Genomic DNA, 24,007 nt, shown 5'->3' on the forward strand with positions numbered 1-24,007 from the left:
ATTGAGACAGCCTTTCTCTCACCATAGTATATTTTTATTGGTCTGTAAGCATAATAATAGTTGCTAGGATCAATCTGAGGCAAGCTAGCACTGTCAAGAGGAGTGAAATGACCCCCCCCCCCATCCATCCATTGTGATTTGTCCTAAAGAGCTAAATGGTGGTTGACAGAATTCTAATTTTTGTGGAACTTTTATAGTTTTGTACATTGAGTGTTTTTTTTGTTTTCATATGCAACTTTTAAAACTGTTTTTAGTTTGAGGCCAGCTTGACATGTGCTGCCTGATTTTTATTTGTCTTGACAATAAAACGAATGAGTCTCGGAAACAATTTCTGACTGGGTTTCCGTCAGACTCATTCACACCACCATACTACAACATTCCATAGTACCTTGAGTGGTTAGTAAGGCCCTTTGATGAAACGTAGTAAAGCATGTATTCAAAATGTTTCCTTACTCATAATGCATACTTATTCATAATGCGTAGGCTAGCTAGACTGGGGGACGATCTTTTGTGTACCGTGTGGACACACAAGTTTGAAACATACCACTTTGAGAACCGAGAAGCCACCTCAAATCATTTGTCAAGATTCCAAAACGCAAAACAAAGCATGGTTCATTTACCCAAAAATATTTATATACACACACACACACACACAACGCTTGAAACACTGCCCCCAATATATTACATTGTAATTTTATATACAAGATGTGGACGAGAGAAGCTATCGTCGTGTCTAATATCACTCAAGCATGACAGCATCCATCTGTGTAGGAAGGAAAGTTTAGGGTTTAGCCTCCTTGTTCTCCTGGCTGGGTTTGTCCATCAGGTCTTTGAACCCTAGCTTCTCCAGAGGTTCCTTGGCCATCAGCTGACTTAAATAGCAGAGAATAGTTTCACATTGGTGATCAGAGAAGTCAAGTTCTAGTCAATGGTGTGTGTGTATACCTAGTCATCTCATTCTCAACAGGAAAGAAGTAGCAGCTAAAAGAACAGTCAATACTCACTTATCCATCCGGCATTCAAGGTAGTCTTTGGACTGTACTCGACACATGGAGTTATCATAGCTGTTGTCTTTCAAGCACTTCATGAATTTCTCTTTGAATGCTTTACACTCTCCTGCAATGACAAACAGCAGATGCAATGGTGCATTGCCTTTCAATCACTAAACAACTACAGGGGAAAGCTAAAGCAGTTTAACTGTCATTCATTCCCGTATGCCTGTTATTTCACAGATCGCATACATCGGAGGTCAAACATCTCTTTCCTATACAGCTGGAAACTACAGGAGCTTTGCACGTCACAGCTATTGCTGGAACTAACGAGTCAGTTACTCATAAGGAGTGGTTTATTTTTCTTACCGAAATGATCCAGAGGGAAGGATCCTTTGTCTGGAGCACGGGGCCGAAAAGACTTACTGCTAAAGTTCATTGCGGTCGACATGATTGCTTTTTGTAAGAGACGTATCAAAAATAAAAACACAAGACCTTCGCGATTATTTCAAGCAATAGCGCAGTTCAGTCGCAGCACAGTTATGACGTAGACAAACGTTCTGAGCTAGACGTGAATAATCAACCCATAGATAACATCGATTACGTTTTCGACCATGGAGATCCTACTCAATTACTTGAGGGGCTAAGTCATAAACCTTCAAAGTTCCAGAATGGCCGGAAATTCCAGCCATATTGGTCAGGTGTGTTCGTAAATTTAATATTGAGTGTTCAAGTGTGCTCTGGGCATTTGTAAAATCAGAGGATTTTCACATTGGCCATTTGTAAATTCAGCGAGTTTCACTCTCCGAGCACACACTGGACGCTCTGACTGAGGAGTATGGTTGATCCAAGTTCTGACCTCACAATGTCAGTCAAGCACCCAAGCAAACTGGCTAACCTTGGCTAGCTTGCTAGCTACTTCCAGGCACAAATGAGAGAACACCTCACTCTGACCATTTTACTCACCCTTGCAGAGCTGGTTAGGCAGTTTGTTATCCAGATAGTTGGTGACTGTAATGGTGCTTCTGGCAACAATTTAATTATGTTTTTATTATGTTATCAACACGGGTGTTGAACGTTCGTAAATTCTTTAGATATTCTGCGCTCTGGCACACTTGACGAGAGTGCTCTGAAAACGGAGCAGATGGCCAGAGTGAATTTACGAACGCACCCCCAAACAAGTCGAATTGGAATGAATGGCAGTAAAGTCGTTCAGAGCACACACTGGACGCTCTGGCTGAGGTGTAAGGGTTGATCCAAGCGTTCTGACCAACGGCAGTCAAGCACCCAAGCTAACTGGGCTATCTTTCTAACTACTTCCAGATACAAATGAGAGAATACCTCACTGACCATTTTACTTAACCTAGCAGAGTTGGTTATGCTGTTTTCATGTTATCCAGAGAGTTGGTGACTGGAACTGTGTTGCTGGCAACAATTTAATTACGCATTTTTTCAGACGTTTACTTGCACCGGCAATATTCAACTGGTGTTGACCATTCGTAAATTCATCAGTTATTCTTCACTCTGGCACACTCAGATGAAAGTTCTTTGAAATCGGAGGAGATTTACAAACGCACCCAATTTCTTATCACAGCACTGGCAAACCATGGTCTGACCAAAATGGCTGCCCTTTAGCCCATAATAAGAGTGTTAAATACCTTCTAGTATTCCAATTTCTAAATCGATGTTTTCGACAATCTACTAACTTTTAAAGGGACAGAAAAAAAGTGGAAGTAAAGGCAACTACAAATACATATTATTTGCCAGTGAAATGTATGGACAGTGCACATTTTGTACAAAATAAAATAGTCCTTATAAAAACTTTCACAATATGTTGGCTGTCAGTGTCAGAAAGAAAGAAAGAATTAGGCTACACAGGTAGTAAAAAAACAAGTAATGATCATCATACCACTGGAGGTCTCACTGCGACTGCAGACACATGAGTTGGAGGAGAATGAGGGGATGACACAGACTTCAGATAATGCAGTCAGCAAGACTTCGTAATAGAGCTGTAGTTTACAAGATAGAGACTTGTCAAACCTTCAAATCATCTCATCCAAGCGGATTTCTAATAGGCTTTTCATTAGCTTTTTTTGTTCAAAACCAGGAGCATTTTTTGTTCAGTATTTCGAGTAGTCTACAAGGTCACAATTCCATTTTTGCTTTATCCCAGTGAACGTGCTTTGTATTGAAGTCTTTCGGATTGGGTGGAGATCAAACGGCGATGGAGTCGGAGAGGAATAAACGGCTCTTGCAAGATGTCCTGGCCAGACCTGGAAACGATGTATGTGCAGACTGCGGCAATGCAGGTAGGAAACGAACGGTTGATAAAATAGAGGCGCCAAATCGTTTATGATCCCTAATCATGCATGTGTGCGACGCGCGTGTCATAGCCTAGTGTAGAATGCACCTGCCAGTTAAAATAAAACAGTATAGGCTATTTAAGGTTATTGTTGTTGTGACAGCTTGTCAGTTAGTGCTATTCCTATCTGCGATTCAACCAATAATTGCCTTTTGACATTGTTCTGGAATGTCAAAATACAATTATTGGTTAAATCGGAGTCCTTATCTAATGAATGTCTCTATTTTATGCAATGTCATTATTTCTAGTGCACTTTAAAGTCAATAGTTGTGGAAACAGGAAATAATGTGAATTGCGTTTGTGAGACACACCTTATAGCCAGTGCATAAGCATTGGCAGCCAGCGCCTACTGAGGAGCATTGCTGGACTATGGGACCTTGTAGGGCTGTAGGGTATAGGGAAAACTGCCAAATGTATTGAGACATGCAGACCTTCCATAATGTATGCCGTTGTCTGTCACTCGAACCTACACTGTCATTCTGACAGACAAGAAAATTAGTGGTTAAACCAGTGGCGTCAGTTCAGCTAAATGTAGGGTATGGCAAAACTCCAAAATTATACTTGGAGAAAAATACATTTAAAAAATGAGCCCAGCCACTGCTCAACCTCATCATAAATTGACTGATTTACTTGTGGAATGGCACGTACCTGTACAGTGCAACATGAAATATATGCATAATAAACGCTATCAATTCACAAGCCCGACTTCAAATGCCGACATCAATGTGGAAGTAACCAGTGCACAAAACAGCTGACCGCGAATGCAAACTATACCATACAAATCATACACATGCATTGAAATGAAAAGGCATAGGCCTACATCGAAGGACATACTTAGGCCTACAATCAACAAGAACGCATGAAGACAAACCACCCACATGGCAAAAACTGGTTGAATCAACGTTGTGTCTACATAATTTGAACCCAAAAAATACGTATGTGATGACGTAATTTGCAAAAAGTTATCAATGTCATGGAATGTTATATTTCATTCACCCAAGGCTTAACCTACATCCAATGACAGGGTGACGTTTTGGGTTGACTTCACATTGAATTCATGTTAGTTGACAACTCAACCAAATGTAAATCAAAACTAGATGTTGAATTGACTTCTGTGCCAGGTGGGAAACTCCACCAAAGACCGACCAAAATCACGAAATACAGAAAGGAAAATCTAAACATGTCTTTTTAAGGGAGCAAAGGTCCCTTTACTATGGAGCACTATGGAGCACCAAAGCTGCCTTAATGAGAATAAAATACACACATAAATAGATACATGAATAAATAAAATACACACATAAATAGATACATGAATAAATAAAAATCACATATAAATAGCTAAATAAACACACATAAAACAAATACATTGATTAGTAATTGCACACATACATAGATACATAATTTAAATAATGAATCCCACTTTCTTTCATTTTATTCATTCATATTATTTCTGCATTTACTTTTATATTTATTCCTCCAGTATGACAATGACGGGGTGTCAAGCAAACGTATATGGGTGATATTGATTGGTTGATCAATACCACTGCATGTTGATCTATTATATTTGTCACTTTTTGGGGGGTTGAAATCTATTATATGCTGCTGTTCCGCACACGCACCATAAAAACACTCAAAAAGAACAAATGGAACATTGCCCTTGCTTGACGTAGAAACAGGTGAATAGTTTTGGAACACTGAGCCATTGACTACCTGCCTGCACCAGGTTGCTGTGTTAGGAGTGGGTTGCTTTTGACAGTAAGGCAAAGGACTACAGCCATATAGGTTTGAATCTAGAGGAAGACCAAGAGACGGGAGTAGGCAAGAAGGAATCGACCGGGATGGGCGAGAGGAATGTCAAGTTTGGCCAGAAAAGCATGGTAAGATAACGTTACTATGAGCTAGTATCAAGCTCGCTTGGCTACATCTGATTAATTCGAGTTGGTTAGCTAACGTTAGCTGGGTTTTGCAGCCAGACTCTCAGTTTTACACTTAGCTAGCTAGCGAACTAACTGTAAGTATCATAAACCATTATCCAGCTATGGTAGATAAAACATTTGTCAGATATAAAGCAAGCAGGATCGTGGCATGTCAAAAGCAAAGCATGGTTGGCTAGCTCACATTAACTATATCACTTATTAAGCAATACTTAATTCATAAGCTAGCTGCTAGCTAACTACAATGAGTCAAATGAGGAGCATGTCATGATGGAATAAATCACCTATGTGAAGCTAGCCACAATACGGATGAGCCACAATAATTGAATTTGCTGTTCCCCATAGTAATTGTTAGTGAGATGAGACATTGTGCCATAATATAAATAATATTTTAGCTAGCTATAAATTCACATGTATGCCATGTAATTTGTCATAGCTGTTATCACAAAATGGCATTTATGCTTTTAATCAGATATGGTCATTTATTCAAGTGAAATATGAAAAGTCAGGGGCGCAACTTTGGTTTTAGATGTGGGGAGACATCCATTTTTTTTATCCAGTCAGATGAACACTCGAAACAGCCTACACGACCGCTCGGAGGAGTCATGGTCCTCAAGCACACTGTTGCCTTGTTTTGTATCACATTCCAATGATAAAACTGGAGGGCACAAAAATTCAATTTCAGAATCCCCCCGCCCCCAGTGAAAGTTGCGCCCCTGAGCAAAGTGACAAATGTATTGTGAAAAAAAGGTACCATTTTCTTTTGTTAATCTCTGAAGGTTTATCATCTGATTTCTTGGAGCCTGAGCAGGAGACTCTGGGCCAATGGGAGATCAGGGGTGAGGGCTCTCTCTTTCTAGCACTCACTACCTCTATTGAGCTCTCTCCAGGTGCTACAGAGACAGAATGGTCTAAGGCCTTCTGACCAACAACCTCTCCAGAGCATAGAGAAGCTAAACTAAACTCATAATAGTATACATGATGCGCTATGTAATCCTCCTTCGCTGTGGCAGTCTGCCTGTGTGATGACATAGCATATTATCCAAAGCCACTGGTTGGATTGGATTTTTTGTACTCACGCCAAAACTCATGCCCTCTCCTCCCTGTCTCCCAAACATTTATCAAAACTAACATGTGTCCACCCCCCTATCCCCAGGTGAGTCTGCTGGGCTATGGAACTCTAGAGCAGCACATCAAAAGACCTGCCACCCTGTTGTCAGCTATGTGAAGGATGCAACTATCAAGGCTTTCAAAGGCCACATTTTTGGGGATGACCAAATGCAATAACGTTTTGTATAAACTCATACATTTTGTTACATTATAATACAAATACTTTTCCATAGAATGTTTGTCATAGAATGTTTGTCATAACTTTTACTACTTCCTGTGGTAAAACACAACACTTGGAGCTTATGATTCAAAATGTCTAAAGTGAATGCTAAATAGATTTGTATTAATGCATATTAGACACAACACAGGTGTTTCAACTAAAGTAGACTGTATATCTCAGACAAGATTGAAGAATGGGACAAAGTGAAAATAAAAGTCAATGCTTGTGTCTGTAGCTGTTGGTATGAATTTAAGTGGTTACATACAATACATGTTTACAGAATGGCTGTGAGACAGTGAGAGAGACTGTTGCTGTACTCCCAGGTAAGGCTTTTGTTTCCTGTACCACTGAAGGCCAAAGTTTTCAATCAGGCAGCTTGAAGATGTGTCCTCATCCAGGCCCATGTCACAGCATGCAGTGTTCTGATAGGTAGATGACAATAAATGCATTATGTTCCTTCCATCACTGTCTCTAGCCTGGTCCAAGACCTGTTGTTTAAATCTTCAGAGTAAACTGGCACACATGTCACTTCCTGTTGAATGAGGGAGAGCGCGGTTTGTTGTTTTGAAAGTGTTATTGGAAAGTTTCTTAGTAGCTAGCTAACTTTTTAGTTTGGATCCCACAACGCAGTTGGCATCAGTTGCTGGGACAGGCTAGTCTCCAGTGATCCTGCTGACCAAGGCCGGGTCTGTGGAGCTATTTGGAGTAGCAGCTAGCTAGCTGCCTATCAAGCTAGCAGGGTTTTCTTGAGGGCTTGAACGCAACCCCGTGATGCAGTTAGCCATTGTGGATGGGACAGCTGTTTGTCTCGGCTTTGTGGCTGTCAAGATCCTTGCTCTTAGTTGTTTTCAATCTTCCCTGTGACCTGCCCTGTCTGGCACTGCAAGGAGTAACAGCGTAACCTACGTTGCTACCTACCATGACAAAGACCAAAGACGGCGGGAGTACCGTTGAGGACAGTAGTGTCTCTGAATCACACGTGAAGGATCTTTTAAACTAACAAAAAGAGTTCTACAAGCAGTTGTTACAACAAGAAAATTGCTTCAAGTGTGTTGTCCAAATACTGGTGGATCCAACTACTAAAATAATGGATGACCTCACCAGAGGGGACCTGAAGAACAGTTTGCAGTTCTCCCAAGGTCAGCTCGATGAGTTGAAACAGGAGAATGGAAATATGACAAATCTGTAAGTCATTGAGAGTGGACATTAGTTCTGTGTGTGAATGCATGATAACAATGACGGATAAATCGGAATCGAGGAACAATCCAGGCGAAACAACATGGTTGTGGACAGAATTGCAGAATCTCCACATGAGACCTGGATGGAGTCTGAGGACAAAGTGAGGGAAACGATCTCTGAGAAACAACAATTAATGGACTGCTGAATGTACTGTTTTTTTTTTTATCATCTCGCTTTGTTTGCTCTTTTCCATATTATGTCTCTAATAAGCTACCCAGGGATGGGCTAAAAATAGCCCTCATTAATATGTAGCCTTAGAAATAAGGTTCCTTGAAATCAATAACTTGCTAATGTCAGATATTCATATATTAGCATTTAAAAAATTAAAAAGCTTAATTAGATAACTAATTTGATGATACAGCAGTAGCAATACAAGGGTAACACATCTGTAGAAGAGACAGAAATGCTTATGGGGAGGTGTTGCTGTGATATAGATATAGATATAGATATAGATATAGATATATATATAGATATATATATATAGATATATATATATATATATACACATATATACATATATACATATATACATACATATATACATATATATACACACACACATACATACAGTTGAAGTCGGAAGTTTACATACACCTTAGCCAAATACATTTAAACTAAGTTTTTCACAATTCCTGACATTTAATCCGAGTAATAAATTCCCTGTCTCAGGTCAGTTAGAATCACCACTTTATTTTAAGAATGTGAAATGGCAGAATATAGAGTGATTTATTTCAGCTCTTATTCTTTCATCACATTCCCAGTGGGTCAGAAGTTTACATACACTTAATTAGTATTAGGTAGCATTGCCTTTAAATTGTTTAACTTGGGTCAAATGTTTCAGGTAGCCTTCCACAAGCTTCCCACAACAATTTGGGTGGCAGGTAGCCTAGTGGTTATAGCGTTGGACTAATAACCAAAAGGTCGTAAGTTCAAATCTCTGACAAGCTGACAAGGTACACATCTGTCGTTCTGCCCCTGAACATGCAGTTAACCCACTGTTCATAGGCCGTCATTGAAAATAAGAATTTGTTTTTAACTGACTTAACTTGGCAAAAAAAAAAAGTTGGGTAGATTTTGGCCCATTCCTCCTGACAGAGCTGGTGTAACTGAGTCAGGTTTGTAGGCTTTTTCAGTTCTGCCCACACATTTTCTATAGGATTGAGGTCAGGGCTTTGATGGCCACTCCAATACCTAGACTTTGTTGTCCTTAAGCCATTTTGCCACAACTTTGGAAGTATGCTTGGGGTCATTGTCCATTTGGAAGACCCATTTGCGACCAAGCTTTAACTTCCTGACTGATGTCTTGAGATGTTGCTTCAATATATCCACATCATTTTCCTGCCTCATGATCCCATCCATTTTGTGGAGCGCACCAGTCCCTCCTGCCGCGAAGCACCACCACAACATGATGCTGCCACCCCCGTGCTTCATGTTTGGGATGGTGTTCTTCGGCTTGCAAGCTTCCCCTTTTTCCTCCAAACATAACGATGATCATTATGGCCAAACAGACCAGAGGACATTTCTCCAAAAAGTACGATCTTTGTCCCCATGTGCAGTTGCAAACTTCATGGTGGTTTTGGAGCAGTGGCTTCTTCCTTGCTGAGCAGCCTTTCAGGTTATGTCGATATCGGACTCGTTTTACTATGGATATAGATACTTTTGTACCTGTTTCCTCCAGCATCTTCACAAGGTCCTTGCTGCTGTTCCGGAATTGATTGCACTTATCGGACAAAAGTACGTTAATCTCTAGGAGACAGAACGCGTCTTCTTCCTGAGCGGTACGAGGGCTGCGTGTTTTTGGTGTTTTTACTTGCGTGCTATTGTTTGTACAGATGAACGTGGTACCTTCAGGCGTTTGGGAATTGCTCCCAAGGATGAACCAGACTTGTGGAGGTCTACAATTCTTTCTCTGAGGTCTTGGCTGATTTATTTTGATTTTCCGATGATGTCAAGCAAAGAGGAACAGAGTTTGAAGGTAGGCCTTGAAATACATCCACAGGTACACCTCCAATTGACTCAAATGATGTCAATTAGCCCATCAGAAGCTTTTAAAGCCATGACATAATTTTCCGGAATTTTCCAAGCTGTTTAAAGGCATAGTCAACTCAGTGTGTGAACTTCTGACCCACTGGAATTGTGATTCAGTGAATAAGTTAAATAATCTGTAAAGAATTGTTGGAAAAATTACTTGTGTCATGCACAAAGTAATGTCCTAACCGACTTGCCAAAACTATAGTTTGTTAACAAGACATTTGTGGAGTGGTTAAAAAATGAGATTTAATGACTCCAACCTAAGTATATGTAATCTTCTGACTTCAACTGTATAAATACAATGGCAAGAAAAAGTATGTGAACCCTTTGGAATTACCTGGATTTCTGCATAAATTGGACATCAAATTTGATCTGGTCTTCATCTAAGTCACAACAGACAAACGCAGTCTGCTTAAACTAATAACACACAAAACAATTAGACGTCATGTCTTTATTGAACACACTATGTAAACATTCACAGTGCAGGGTGGAAAAGTATGTGAACCCTTGGATTTATAACTTGTTGACCCTCCTTTGGCATCAATAACCTCCAAAAAACATTTTCTGTAGTTGCCGATGAGAGCTGAACAACGGTCAGGAGGAATTTTGGACTCTTTACAAAACGGTTTCAGTTCAGCAATATTCTTGGGATGTCTGGTGTGAACCGCTCTCTCATGCCACTGCATCTTAAATCGGGTTTAGGTCAGGACTCTGACTGGGCTGCTCCAGAAGGCTATTTTCTTCTGTTGAACCATTCTTTTGTTGATTTATTTCTGTGTTTTGGGTAGTTGTCTTGTTGCTTCACCCAACTTCTGTTGCGCTTCAATTGGTCGGAGCCTTACATTCTCCTGCAAAATGTCTTGATAAACTTGGGAATTCATTTTTCTGTCAATGATAGCAAGCTATCCAGGCCCTGAGGCAGCAAAGCAGCCCCAAACCAGGATGCTCCCTCCACCATACTTCATAGTTGGGGTGAGGTTGATGTTCTGTGCTTATTTTCTCCACACATTGTGTTGCGTGTTCCTTCCAAACAACTCAACTTTAATTTAATCTGTCCACAGAATATCTTACCAGTAGCGTTGTGGAACATCCAGGTGCTCTTTCGCGAACTTCAGACGTGCAGAATTTTTTTTTTTTTTTGGACAGCTGCGGCTTCTTCAGTGGTGTCCTCCCATGAACACCATTCTTGCTTAGTGTTTTATGTATCGCACACTCGTCAGAGATGTTATAGCATGTTCCAGAGATTTCTGGAAGTCTTTAGCTGACACTCTAGGATTCTTCTTAACCTCATTGAGCATTCTGAGCTGTGCTCTTGCAGTCATCTTTGTAGGATGGCCACTCCTAGGGAGAGTAGCAACAGTGCTGAACTTTCTCCATTTATAGACCATTTGTCTTACTGTGGACTGATGAACATCAAGGCTTTTAGAGATACTTTTGTAACTCTTTCCAGCTTTATGCAAGTCAACAATTCTTCTGCTCTCTCTTTTGTTTGAGGCATGATTCACATCAGGCAATGCTTCTTGAAAATAGAAAACTCAAATGTTGTTTTTTATAGGGTAGTGCAGCTTTAACCAACTTCTCATCTCATTGATTGGACTCCAGGTTAGGTAACTCCAATGAGCTTTTGGAGAAGTCATTAGCCTAGGGGTTCACATACTTATTCCAACCTACACTGTTGAATGTTTAAATGATGTATTCAATAGACAAGAAAAATACAGTACTTTGTGTTATTAGTTTAAGCACACTGTGTTTGTCTGTTGTTGTGACTTTGAGGAAGATCAGATCAAATGTGATGACAAATTTATGCAGAAATCCAGCTAATTCCAAAGGGTTCACATACTGTATGTTCAGAGCCATATCCCTGTAATGCTTAGAGAAGATCTTATGTCAATTGTTATTGAAGTGTTGTGGTAGCAGGTTCACTTGGCTATTCTAAAACCTTTTCTTTTGGGGTGTTGCTGTAGGCCACCAAGTGCTTACAGTCAGTATCTAAATAATGTGTGGGAAATGCTTGATAGTTAGTCTATGTGATGTAAACAGAGGTCAAATTTCTTGGGGACCGGAATATTGATTGGTTTTTCATCAAGTAGTCTGGTCAAGAGGAAGCTTCTCACTGTAACCAGTGCCTGTAATCTAGTTCAGGTTATTAATCAACCTACCGTGGTGTTTACAGTACAAACACTACATGGACAAGATCATCCACATGATTCGATCACATTTGAACTAATACTGTAGAACTTTGTTCTTAAGCTGTATCGCGCCCATTTTTTTGCTCTGACTTATGTGGATGACGTTACAAATATTGCTTCTTCCAATTATTGATAAACATGCACCTGTTATTAAGAAACGGATTGTTAAGAACTGTTAAGGCTCCATGTACTGATGAGGAATTGTAAAACTATATTTTTGAAAGAGATGGGGGCAAAGGGAATGGCTAATAAGTCTGGCTGCGCATCTGCCTGGCTGACTTACTGCAAATTGAGAAATCAAGTTACTAAACTCAACAATAAAGAAGAAGCTGTATTATGAAGCCAAGATCAACGATGCCCTTAAAGAGGTGCAGTCTGTTTTGGAATGGGTGGCCAGTAATAAACTGGTCCTGAACATCTCTAAAACTAAGAGCATTGTATTTGGTACAAATCATTCCCTAAGTTCTAGACCTTCGCTGAATCTGGTATTGTCACGTTCTGACCTTAGTTCCTTTGTTTTGTCTTTGTTTTAGTATGGTCAGGGCGTGAGTTGAGGTGGGCAGTCTGTTTGTTTTTCTATGTTGGTTTTTGAGTTTGGCCTGGTATGGTTCTCAGAGGCAGGTGTCGTTAGTTGTCTCTGATTGAGAATCATACTTAGGTAGCCTTTTTCCACCTGTGTTTCGTGGGGGTTTATTTTCCGTGTCAGTGTTTGTTTCCACACGGAACTGTTTCGTTTTTTTCACGTTGTCGTTTATTGTTTTTTGTTCAGTGTTCTTATTAAAAAACCAAGATGAACACTTACCACACTGCGTATTGGTCCGATCCTTGCTACTCCTCCTCCTCCTCAGAAGAGGAAAGCCGTTACAGGTAGTGAATAGGGTGGCTGTTGAACACGTTGAGGTGTTACCTTAGATTGTAAACTGTCATGGTCAAAACATATAGATTCAATGGTTGTAAAGATGGGGAGAGGTCTGTCCATAATAAAGAGATGATCTGCTTTTTTTGACACCACACTCCACAAAGCAAGTCCTGCAGGCTCTAGTTGTCTTATCTTGATTATTGTCCAGTTGTGTGGTCGAGTGCTGCAAGGAAATACCAAGTTAAGCTGCAGCTGGCCCAGAACAGTGGCACATCTTGCTCTGATATAAATATATAAAGGGCTGATATAAATATGATGCATTCCAGTCTCTTGGCTAAAAGTTGAGGAGAGACTGACTGCATCACTTCTTTTCACAAGAAATATTAATGTATTGTAAATCCTAAACTGTTTGTGTACAGTATTATATACAGCCATTATTGTATGGCACTTTTAAACAGATAAAGCAACACCTTACAGCACAATGCCTCGCCCCTATTTGACCTAGATAGTTCATGTATATGTATTGATATGTAGGCTACGTGTGCCTTTAATAAAATAAATGTACCTCGTTCTGTCCTTAACTTGTTTTTGTTTATTAATGTTCTGTATTATGTAATGTTTTGTGTGGTGTCATTGATATGGAAATTCATATTCAATATTCATAAGCATTGACTAACTCCTCTAGGGAAGGGGAAGTGCCGCAGGCACTTCATGGTTTTGATTTAACTGACCTGGAAGACCAGGTGTGTTGACTTTAGGCAATCACTGAACTGATCAATTAGCTCAGTTGGTCAGCGCTGCATTCAGTACATACAAATGTAATAGAATGTTTAATTGAACAGAAACGGTGCTGTACTGAGGGACACGTTGAAAAATGGGAAGGGGTTGGGGGTACAAAATGCACCACTGCCCTTTAAATACTTCACTCATTGCTTCAAGCCACACCCACCGAACGGAGCAAACGTATCTCCAAGTCTGATCAAGAACATACAAGAATGTTTTGGGAAAGTGAACTGAACACACCCCTGCTGTGGTGCCTAGTTGAAACAAAATCTTGCAGTACTCCTAGAACCAAGTTGCCTACTCCTGCTCTAGGATCCTGTGGTGAAAGGACTGCTGTGCATGGTATTTCTTCCAAGGCCCATAATCACATAGCGTCTCAGCATAGGGACAGTGATCTAGGATAACCTCCCCCTTGTCAATGTAATTGTACTCGGTGTGTATGCAAAACTTATCCTAAAATCAGTACTACTCAGATTCTTTGAATATGCATGCAGGCCTGTCTGCAATGCCACTCCACCTGAAATGCAACTACAACAGGAATAAGAATTAGCTTAGTCAGTCAGTAACTTAGCTAACTAGCTAATGAAACACTAATGTAAATGTGCACAAGCTTCTTAAAAATCAGCCAAATTGTCTAAAAACAACCTATTTGCAGTAACATTAGGAGTGTCTTGTCAACTTTGTCACAAAGGCATCAATAATCCGGCAGGGGAACAAAGTAGTTTGACCAAAACGTTCAAATACACAGTAACTAGCTCGTCTTTAAAATATAGCTACCAATTATATAGCAGCTAGCTGACCCAAGTATTCGATGCATGCCTCCACACAGAAAAACAGGTCATCTGGATTTGCGTCATTCTTCTTCTTTAAGGTTTTATTGGCAGACTACATCCCAAAAGGTGTATTGCTGCCACTACTGGGTGGGGTAAAAACAGAGAATTTTAAAAAAGAATGAAAAAATAGATTTAAAAAATATATATATTTTCTCGTCGTCAAATGTACTCAGATCCTTACACAGGCTTTGGGGCCTGAAAATGGGAAGCATCTTCAGACAGTATTCCCTGCAATATTTGAGTCATGAAATCCAAGAACCTTTTAGCCGCTTTCACAATGATTTCTCTTTTTTGTAATGTACAAATCATCACCTGTACAATAAACGCAAAAAAGAAACAACCTTCTACATGACTGGTGTTTCAGGATCTCTCAACTGACTGACAGCCACAGATTGTTGAGCCTCCACTGCCATAGCGTCATCATCTCTACTCACCTCTTCGACAATTTTCACTGCCTCTGCGTAGGAGACCATCGACAGCCTCGATCCTACCTTCTTTGACCTTCTTCACCTTAACAGGGCACTCAGGGAACGTGATTCCCATCACAATTGCAACACCGTGCCTCCTCAGACTCTTCAACAATGGTATTCAGTTGGCCAGACTTTTTACATTTATGACATTGAAGTGGCTTTTTTTTTTTTACATAAGCTTGCACTGCATATCTCATATCCCAGCTTAAAATGGGCCAGGGGAAATTCTTCATCAAACATCAATACAGAAAGGCTTTCCTCCTTCCCGTTCACAGTGCAGATTAAGTGACGTGAATCAACTATTCCTTGCATGTTCATCTTAAACCATGAAGCCTCAGTATCCATCGAGATGCCAGATATGACACCATTTATCGGTGCCCTACTCCGAGAATCATAGCATGTCACTTCAGTTTGGCAGATAGATAGATACACACAGTGCCTTGCGAAAGTATTCGGCCCCCTTGAACTTTGCGACCTTTTGCCACATTTCAGGCTTCAAACATAAAGATATAAAACTGTATTTTTTTTGTGAAGAATCAACAACAAGTTGGACACAATCATGAAGTGGAACGACATTTATTGGATATTTCAAACTTTTTTAACAAATCAAAAAGTAAAAAAATTGGGCGTGCAAAATGATTCAGCCCCCTTAAGTTAATACTTTGTAGCGCCACCTTTTGCTGCGATTACAGCTGTAAGTCGCTTGGGGTATGTCTCTATCAGTTTTGCACATCGAGAGACTGGCATTTTTTCCCATTCCTCCTTGCAAAACAGCTCGAGCTCAGTGAGGTTGGATGGAGAGCATTTGTGAACAGCAGTTTTCAGTTCTTTCCACAGATTCTCGATTGGATTCAGGTCTGGACTTTGACTTGGCCATTCTAACACCTGGATATGTTTATTTTTGAACCATTCCATTGTAGATTTTGCTTTATGTTTTGGATCATTGTCTTGTTGGAAGACAAATCTCCGTCCCAGTCTCAGGTCTTTTGCAGACTCCATCAGGTTTTCTTCCAGAATGGTCCTGTATTTGGCTCCATCCATCTTCCCATCAATTTTAACCATCTTCCCTGTCCCTGCTGAAGAAAAGCAGGCCCAAACCATGATGCTGCCACCACCATGTTTGACAGTGGGGATGGTGTGTTCAGCTGTGTTGCTTTTACGCCAAACATAACGTTTTGCATTGTTGACAAAAAAGTTCAATTTTGGTTTCATCTGACCAGAGCACCTTCTTCCACATGTTTGGTGTGTCTCCCAGGTGGCTTGTGGCAAACTTTAAACGACACTTTTTATGGATATCTTTAAGAAATGGCTTTCTTGCCACTCTTCCATAAAGGCCAGATTTGTGCAATATACGACTGATTGTTGTCCTATGGACAGAGTCTCCCACCTCAGCAGTTCATCCAGAGTGATCATGGGCCTCTTGGCTGCATCTCTGATCAGTCTTCTCCTTGTATGAGCTGAAAGTTTAGAGGGACGGCCAGGTCTTGGTAGATTTGCAGTGGTCTGATACTCCTTCCATTTCAATATTATCGCTTGCACAGTGCTTCTTGGGATGTTTAAAGCTTGGGAAATCGTTTTGTATCCAAATCCGGCTTTAAACTTCTTCACAACAGTATCTCGGACCTGCCTGGTGTGTTCCTTGTTCTTCGTGATGCTCTCTGCGCTTTTAACGGACCTCTGAGACTATCACAGTGCAGGTGCATTTATACGGAGACTTGATTACACACAGGTGGATTGTATTTATCATCATTAGTCATTTAGGTCAACATTGGATCATTCAGAGATCCTCACTGAACTTCTGGAGAGAGTTTGCTGCACTGAAAGTAAAGGGGCTGAATAATTTTGCACGCCCAATTTTTCAGTTTTTGATTTGTTAAAAAAGTTTGAAATATCCAATAAATGTCGTTCCACTTCATGATTGTGTCCCACTTGTTGTTGATTCTTCACAAAAAAATACAGTTTTATATCTTTATGTTTGAAGCCTGAAATGTGGCAAAAGGTCGCAAAGTTCAAGGGGGGGCGAATACTTTCGCAAGGCACTGTCTGTCTGTATGCATGCATGCATGTATGCATGTATGTATGTATGTATATACACACACATACACACACACACACACATATAGACACATATACATACACACATATACATACATACATACACACACACACACTCAACAAAAGACAATCGTTTGTGAATTTGACAAAAAAGGACAAATCAGTTGTAATCGCACTGTGGATGTATTGTACTAATTGCATTGGGGGCATACTAATATTTCACTTAACAGCCTTACTTATGGATTGTGGATCAATTATCAGCCTACTCGGTGACACCCACAGAACACAATTGTGAAGAGTGTGCAGAGATATTACTGTTGTAGCTCATATTGAAGGACTTTGACTCTGGGAAATCACCTCGCCAGTCAGTATTGTGCGTATTGGTCATTCAAATTGCAATGTACAGCTGTGTTTTGGACTTACCCCATTTCATGGACCCAAGATCCATAGGTAAAGCTCTACATTGCATCATGAACGTTCAATACGCAAAATAACCTGAATAGTGAAGTAATTTCCCACAGTTTAAGTCCTGCAATAAGAGCTATGACCCTAATATTTGTGTAAACTCTTCACTGTGAACATTTCATTGACCCAAGTTCCATAGGCAAGGCTGTACAGTCATGGCCAAAAGTTGAGAATGACACAAATATACATTTTCACAAAGTCTGTTGCCTCAGTTTGTATGATGGCAATTTGCATATACTCCAGAATGTTATGAAGAGTGATCAGATGAATTGCAAAGTCCCTCTTTGCCATGCAAATGAACTGAATCAAAAAAAACATTTCCACTGCATTTCAGCCCTGCCACAAAAGGACCAGCTGACATCATGTCAGTGATTCTCTCGTTAACACAGGTGTGAGTGTTGACGAGGACAAGGCTGGAGATCACTCTGTCATGCTGATTGAGTTCGAATAACAGACTGGAAGCTTCAAAAGGAGGGTGGTGCTTGGAATCATTGTTCTTCCTCTGTCAATCGTGGTTAACTGCAAATCAAACACGTGCCGTCATCGTTGCTTTGCACAAAAAGGGCTTCACAGGCAAGGATATTGCTTCCAGTAAGATTGCACCTTAAATCAACCATTTATCAGATCAATAACTTCAAGGAGAGCGGTTAAATTGTTGTGAAGAAGGCTTCAGGGCGCCCAAGCGCCAGGACCGTCTCCTAAAGTTGATTCTGCTGCGGGATCGGGGCACCACCAGTACAGAGCTTGCTCAGGAATGGCAGCAGGCAGGTGTGAGTGCACAGTGAGGCAAAGACTTTTAGAGGATGGCCTGGTGTCAAGAAGGGCAGCAAAGAAGCCACTTCTCTCCAGGAAAAACATCAGGGACAGACTGATATTCTGCAAAAGGTACAGGGATTGGACTGCTGAGGACTGGGGTAAAGTCATTTTCTCTGATGAATCTCCTTTCTGATTGTTTGGGGCATCCGGAAAAAAGCTTGTCCGGAGAAGACAAGTTGAGTACTACCATCAGTCGTGTCATGCCAACAGTAAAGCATCCTGAGACCATTCATGTGTGGGGTTGCTTCTCAGTCAAGGGAGTGGGTTCACTCACAATTTTGCCTAAGAACACAGCCATGAATAAAGAATGGTATCAGCACATCCTCCGAGAGCAACTTCTCCCAACCATCCAGGAACAGTTGTGACAAACAATGCCTTTTCTAGCATGATGGAGCACCTTGCCATAAGGCAAAAGTGATAACTAAGTGGCTCGGGGAACAAAACATCAATATTTTGGGTCCATGGCCAGGAAACTCCCCAGACCTTAATCCCATTGAGAACTTGTGGTCAATCCTCAAGAGGCGGGTGGACAAACAAAAACCCACAAATTCTGACAAACTCCAAGCATTGATTATGCAAGAATGGGCTGCCATCAGTCAGGATGTGGCCCAGAAGTTAATTGACAGCATGCCAGGGCGGATTGCAGAGGTCTTGAAAAAGAAGGGTCAACACTGCAAATATTGACTTATTGCATCAACTTCATGTAATTGTCAATAAAAGCCTTTGACACTTATGAAATGCTTGTAATTATACTTCAGTATTCCATAGTAACATCTGACAAAAATATCTAAAGACACCGAAGCAGCAAACTGTGAAAATTTAAATTTGTTTTAATTCTCAAAACTTTTGGCCATGACTGTACAATGGATTCAGTCTGCCCCCAATGCAATTCTGAAGTCGAATACATCCACAGTGTGATTTCAACTGATTCAAATTTGAGGCAAAGTAACAAATTGTTGACTTTATATAACATTCCAAACTTGTTAAGCATTATCCAGTTCAAATATGGCATGATTCTACCTGTTTGCATCAGTTTCAATGCAGGTCTTTTATTTTGAAGGTGAACTGCAAATTCCTCTATTGTGGCTAGCTTCAGATAGGTGGTGCAAAAGCAGGCAAAACTAGTCGAGCAATGCACCGTGACATTAATCAACCAATGGTGTGTTAGATACAGATGTTTGACACCCCCCATTATAATATTGGAAGAAGAAATACATCAATAAATAAATTAATACATATACATTTATTAAAGTTTGAGTAATTAGATAATACATAGATAAATAATTAAATACACAGATATGTAGATACAGTACCAGTCAAAAGTTTGGACACACCTACTCATTCAAGGGTTTTTCTTTATTTTTTACTATTTTCTACATTGTAGAATAATAATGAAGACATCAAAACTATGAAATAACACACATGGAATCATGTCGTAACCAAAAATGTATTAAACAAATCCAAATATATTTTATATTTGAGATTCTTCAAAGTAGCCACCCTTTGCCTTGATGACCGCTTTGGCATCCAGCCAACACAACTGTGGGAAGCATTGGAATCAACATGGGCCAGCATTTTTGTGGAATGCTATTGGCACCTTGTCGAATCCATGCCCTGACGAATTGACGCTGTTCTGAGGGAAAAAGGGGGTGCAACTCAATATTAGGAAGGTGTTCCTAATGTTTTGTACAATCAATGTATATTTGACATTTGTATCTAAAAGCATAATTGAGAAATAATTCATCAAAGTTGGCATACACACACTTATGACATTTTGGCCTTACCCTTTAAGACTAATGTTTAATCTATAGACGCTACAAAGCAAAGATTGGTGTCATATTTATCTTTAATGCTTGCTCTGTAAATATGAGTAGTATTTTGATTTCAATATTATTCTTTTTACACCAATTTATGAATATAGAAAAATATAAAACAGGAATATGAACAATGTACCGTTTATAATTTGGCAAATGATTCAATATATTGTTGAACATTAATATACTCTAAGGGCATATCAAAGTTCCAGAGTGGGATCTCTGCTAGTTTTAAAGTTAAGGCCCATTTTATACAGAGAAATTGGCATAATAGGCAATGTAACCAATCACCGCCTTCCTTTTACTTTGATCATTGCATTTCCTGCAAATCACCCGCATAGGGCAGTGTTGTAGTACTCGAGTCCAGGACTCACGTCCCGATTTTCAAGACTTGTGACTTGACCTCGACCCTTGGTGACTTGAACTCACCTTCTCGTGACTTGCATTTGCACTTGGACTGGATAGGCTACTGTGCTAAGCAGAATATTAGCAGAAATGGTTGCGCAGAGCAGCGAGGATTCTGTTCTCTAGCAGTGAGAAGGATGCGCCAAACCCGGCACACGCAGCCTACATCAGCTGGTGAGCTGAGGTGGAGCAAGCGATGATTATGGGCAGCCAGACTCCGCTCTGGCTCCACCTCTGATCATAGGCTACATATCACGCAAGCGACTCTTGCTTTCCCGTAACCACCAGTCACCAACCTACTATTAATTAATTAATTAATTAAAATAAAATTATTTAACCTTTATTTAACCTTTCTGATCTCCCCATCCCGGATCCGGGATCGTGAATACAGACTCAAGCTCATTACCATAACGCAACGTTAACTATTCATGAAAATCGCAAATGAAATGAAATAAATATGCTAGCTCTCAAGCTTAGCCTTTTGTTAACAACACTGTCATCTCAGATTTTCAAAATATGCTTCTCAACCATTGCAAAACAAGCATTTGTGTAACAGTATTGATGGCTAACGTAGCATTTAGCATTAGCATTCAGCTGGCAACATTTACACAAAAAAACAGAAAAGCATTCAAATAAAATCATTTACCTTTGAAGAACTTCAGATTTTTCAATGAGGAGACTCTCAGATAGCAAATGTTCAGTTTTTCCTGAAAGATTATTTGTTTAGGACAAATCGCTCCGTTTTCTGCGTCACGTTTAGCTATGAAAAAACCCCTGTATCCAGGATTGTGTAAATCTATCAGCAAGCTCATTAGCATAACACAACGTTAACTATTTATGAAAATCGCAAATGAAATGAAATAAATATGCCATCTCTCAAGCTTAGCCTTTTGTAAACAACACTGTCATCTCAGATTTTCAAAATATGCTTCTCAACCATAGGAAAACAATCATTTGTGTAAAAGTAGCTAGCTAGCGTTAGCATTTCGCGTTAGCATTTAGCGTTAGCATTAGCGTTAGCATCCAGCACGCAACATTAACAAAAACATAAAAGCCTTCAAATAAAATAATTTACCTTTGAAGAACTTCTGATGTTTTCAATGAGGATACTCTCAGTTAGATAGCAGATGCTCAGTTTTTCCAAAAAGATTCCTTGTGTATTAGAAATAGCTCCGTTTTATACATCACATTTGGCTACCAAAAAAAATCCGAAAATTCAGTCCTCAAAACGCGAACTTTTTTCCAAATTAACTCCATAATATCGACTGAAAACATGGCAAACGTTGTTTAGAATCAATCATCAAGGTGTTTTTCACATATCTCTTCATTGATACATCGTTCTTGGACACATGCTTTCTCCCCTGAATCAAATGGTAAAGTAGAAGCAGCTGGCAATTGCGCACCGAATTCGACGCAGGACACCAGGCGGACACTTGGAAAATGTAGTCTCTTATGGTCAATCTTCCAATGATATGCCTACAAATACGTCACAATGCTGCTAAGACCTTGGGCGAACGACAGAAAGTGTAGGCTCATTCGTTGCGCAATCACAGCCATATAAGGAGAGAATGGAAAACAGAGCTTCAGAAATTCTGCTAATTCCTGGGTGATGCATCATCTTGGTTTCGCCTGTAGAATGAGTTCTGGGGCACTTACAGACAAAATCTTTGCAGATTCTGAAACTTCAGAGTGTTTTCTTTCCAAAACTGTCAAGAATATAGTAGTCGAGCATCTTTTCGTGACAAAATATCACGCTTAAAACGGGAACGTTTTTTATCCAAAAATGAAATAGCGCCCCTAGAGCTCTAACAGGTTATTAACTAGGCAAGTCAGTTAAGAACAAATTCTTATTTACGGCCTACACCGGCCAAACCCGGACGACACTGGGCCAATTGTGCGCCGCCCTATGGGACTCCCAATCACGGCCGGTTGTGATACAGCCTGGAATCGAACCAGGGTTTCTGTAGTAACGCCTGAGGAATTTGTGTATTTCACTGATTTATGCAAGGTAATTTACACCAGTGATGTACTGTACCACTGTCAGAGGGATAGCCATTTGCTTCCACACGTTGATGATAACATACAGTATTATGCTAATGTTCAGAATGTCTCCCCTGTGTGGTCCTACTGATATAAGGCCAGATATTGTAGGCCCACACACAACCTCAACTCTCTTATCAGGATGCTTCCCTTCAATGGCCACAGCCCACAGAGAATGACTGCGATTTTTTTTTTTCCCCACACAGGAATGTCTGTACCCTCCATGAAGGGCAGCATCCAAATGCTGAGGCAGAGAGAAACTTAAGCTTTACTAGTCCCTGACCTACCTCGTCTAGTGGAGCGCAGAGTAAGAACGAATAAGCCATCAAACACAGACCCCCAGGTGCGGACACACATGCACGCGCACAAATCCTCGTGAACGCACACACCACAGTCTTGTATAACTAACCTTGTGGGGACACACAATTCAGTCCCATTCAAAATCCTATTTTCCCTAACCACTAAACCTAACCTTAACCCTAAATTTAACCTTAACCGCCTAGAAATAGCATTTCACCTTGTGGGGACTAACAAAATGTCCCCAGTTGGTCAATTTGTTTGTTTGTTTACTATAGTTAAACACGTCCACAACCACAGGGCACGATAACAATGCGTAGCTCAGCTCTTAGTCAGACTAGTGCCCAGAGAAGCAGGAATAGAATGTGGTGAAAGCTGCTGAAGCAATCTAACTAATGTATGCCATGGTGATGAAGGGGTTAAAACATCAGCCATTCTAGGGAACGTGAGAGGGTAGGCATAAGGCGGCCAATTAATTAATTCATAGTTGTTATCTCGTTCTGACTAATTAAACACGCCCCCCACTGTCTGTACTGTGCCGCTGCTTTGCACACAAACTTGTGTACACACGCACGCACACAGGGAATCCAATGTGTGTTCCACCTTACCGACACTAACAGTCATGTCAAGTGGGAAATCCCAGTGACAGAAGCACATGTGTTTTCTGTTGGTGGTCAGTTTGCTTTCCTCCACTCTCTGATTCACACACCTAGGTGACCCCACCTCTGGCTATAGAAGGAGGCCAGTTCTGATGGGGATATTGTTTCCATAGAGATGGAGTCATTGTTTACAGACATGAGGCCACACCCTGATTATATGTTCTGGGCACTCAGAGCTAAGGGATACAGTGGAGAGAGGGGACAAAGTCAACACAAAGCAGATCCCCCCCCCCCCCCCCCCCCCCCCCATCTCTCTCATTCTTTATATCCCCCCCCTTCCAATGTCACATGTTTCTCTCTTTGGTACTTGCCCCAGCACTTAAAAGGGGCTGTATCTCCATCTGAGCTTTCTCTGCATCCCAAGAGTACATGGAAATGCAAGAATAGACTCTATCCTTACCGCTTAGCTCTCAACTGACTCTCGAGTCGTACACTCT

The 24,007-nt window shown here is 40.5% G+C and overlaps 2 protein-coding genes across 2 annotated transcripts in view; one reads left to right on the forward strand and one right to left on the reverse strand.

Moving 5' to 3' along the window:
• Window positions 1–1,542, reverse strand: LOC139377488 (cytochrome c oxidase assembly factor COX19). The gene is made up of 3 exons (XM_071120523.1): window positions 1,359–1,542; window positions 1,005–1,116; window positions 1–872 (listed from the first exon to the last, which is right to left on the reverse strand). Exons 1-3 carry the CDS (start codon window positions 1,438–1,440, stop codon window positions 782–784), a joined length of 285 nt encoding a protein of 94 aa, XP_070976624.1. The 5' UTR covers window positions 1,441–1,542; the 3' UTR covers window positions 1–781.
• Window positions 1,543–2,922: 1,380 nt separating this feature from the next.
• LOC139377489 (arf-GAP with dual PH domain-containing protein 1-like) overlaps window positions 2,923–24,007 on the forward strand; it is a 50,594-nt gene continuing 29,509 nt past the window's right edge. The window contains exon 1 of the mRNA XM_071120524.1: window positions 2,923–3,298. Within this exon, the coding sequence (XP_070976625.1) occupies window positions 3,214–3,298 (85 nt within the window). The 5' untranslated portion in view covers window positions 2,923–3,213. The remainder of the gene's footprint in view (window positions 3,299–24,007) is intronic.

This window comes from Oncorhynchus clarkii, chromosome 20 (genome assembly GCF_045791955.1).
Source record: "Oncorhynchus clarkii lewisi isolate Uvic-CL-2024 chromosome 20, UVic_Ocla_1.0, whole genome shotgun sequence".
NCBI classification, from domain to species: domain Eukaryota; kingdom Metazoa; phylum Chordata; class Actinopteri; order Salmoniformes; family Salmonidae; genus Oncorhynchus; species Oncorhynchus clarkii.

What these genes read in the sequence shown, in the direction of transcription:
- LOC139377488 (XM_071120523.1), bottom strand. Translation starts at nt 1,440, where the DNA reads ATGTCGACCGCAATGAACTTTAGCAGTAAGTCTTTTCGGCCCCGTGCT. An exon ending in CTTCCCTCTGGATCATTTCG is followed by an intron (nt 1,117 to 1,358) that starts GTAAGAAAAATA and finishes TTGTCATTGCAG; the next exon opens with GAGAGTGTAAAGCATTCAAA. An exon ending in CTTGAATGCCGGATGGATAA is followed by an intron (nt 873 to 1,004) that starts GTGAGTATTGAC and finishes CTGCTATTTAAG; the next exon opens with TCAGCTGATGGCCAAGGAAC.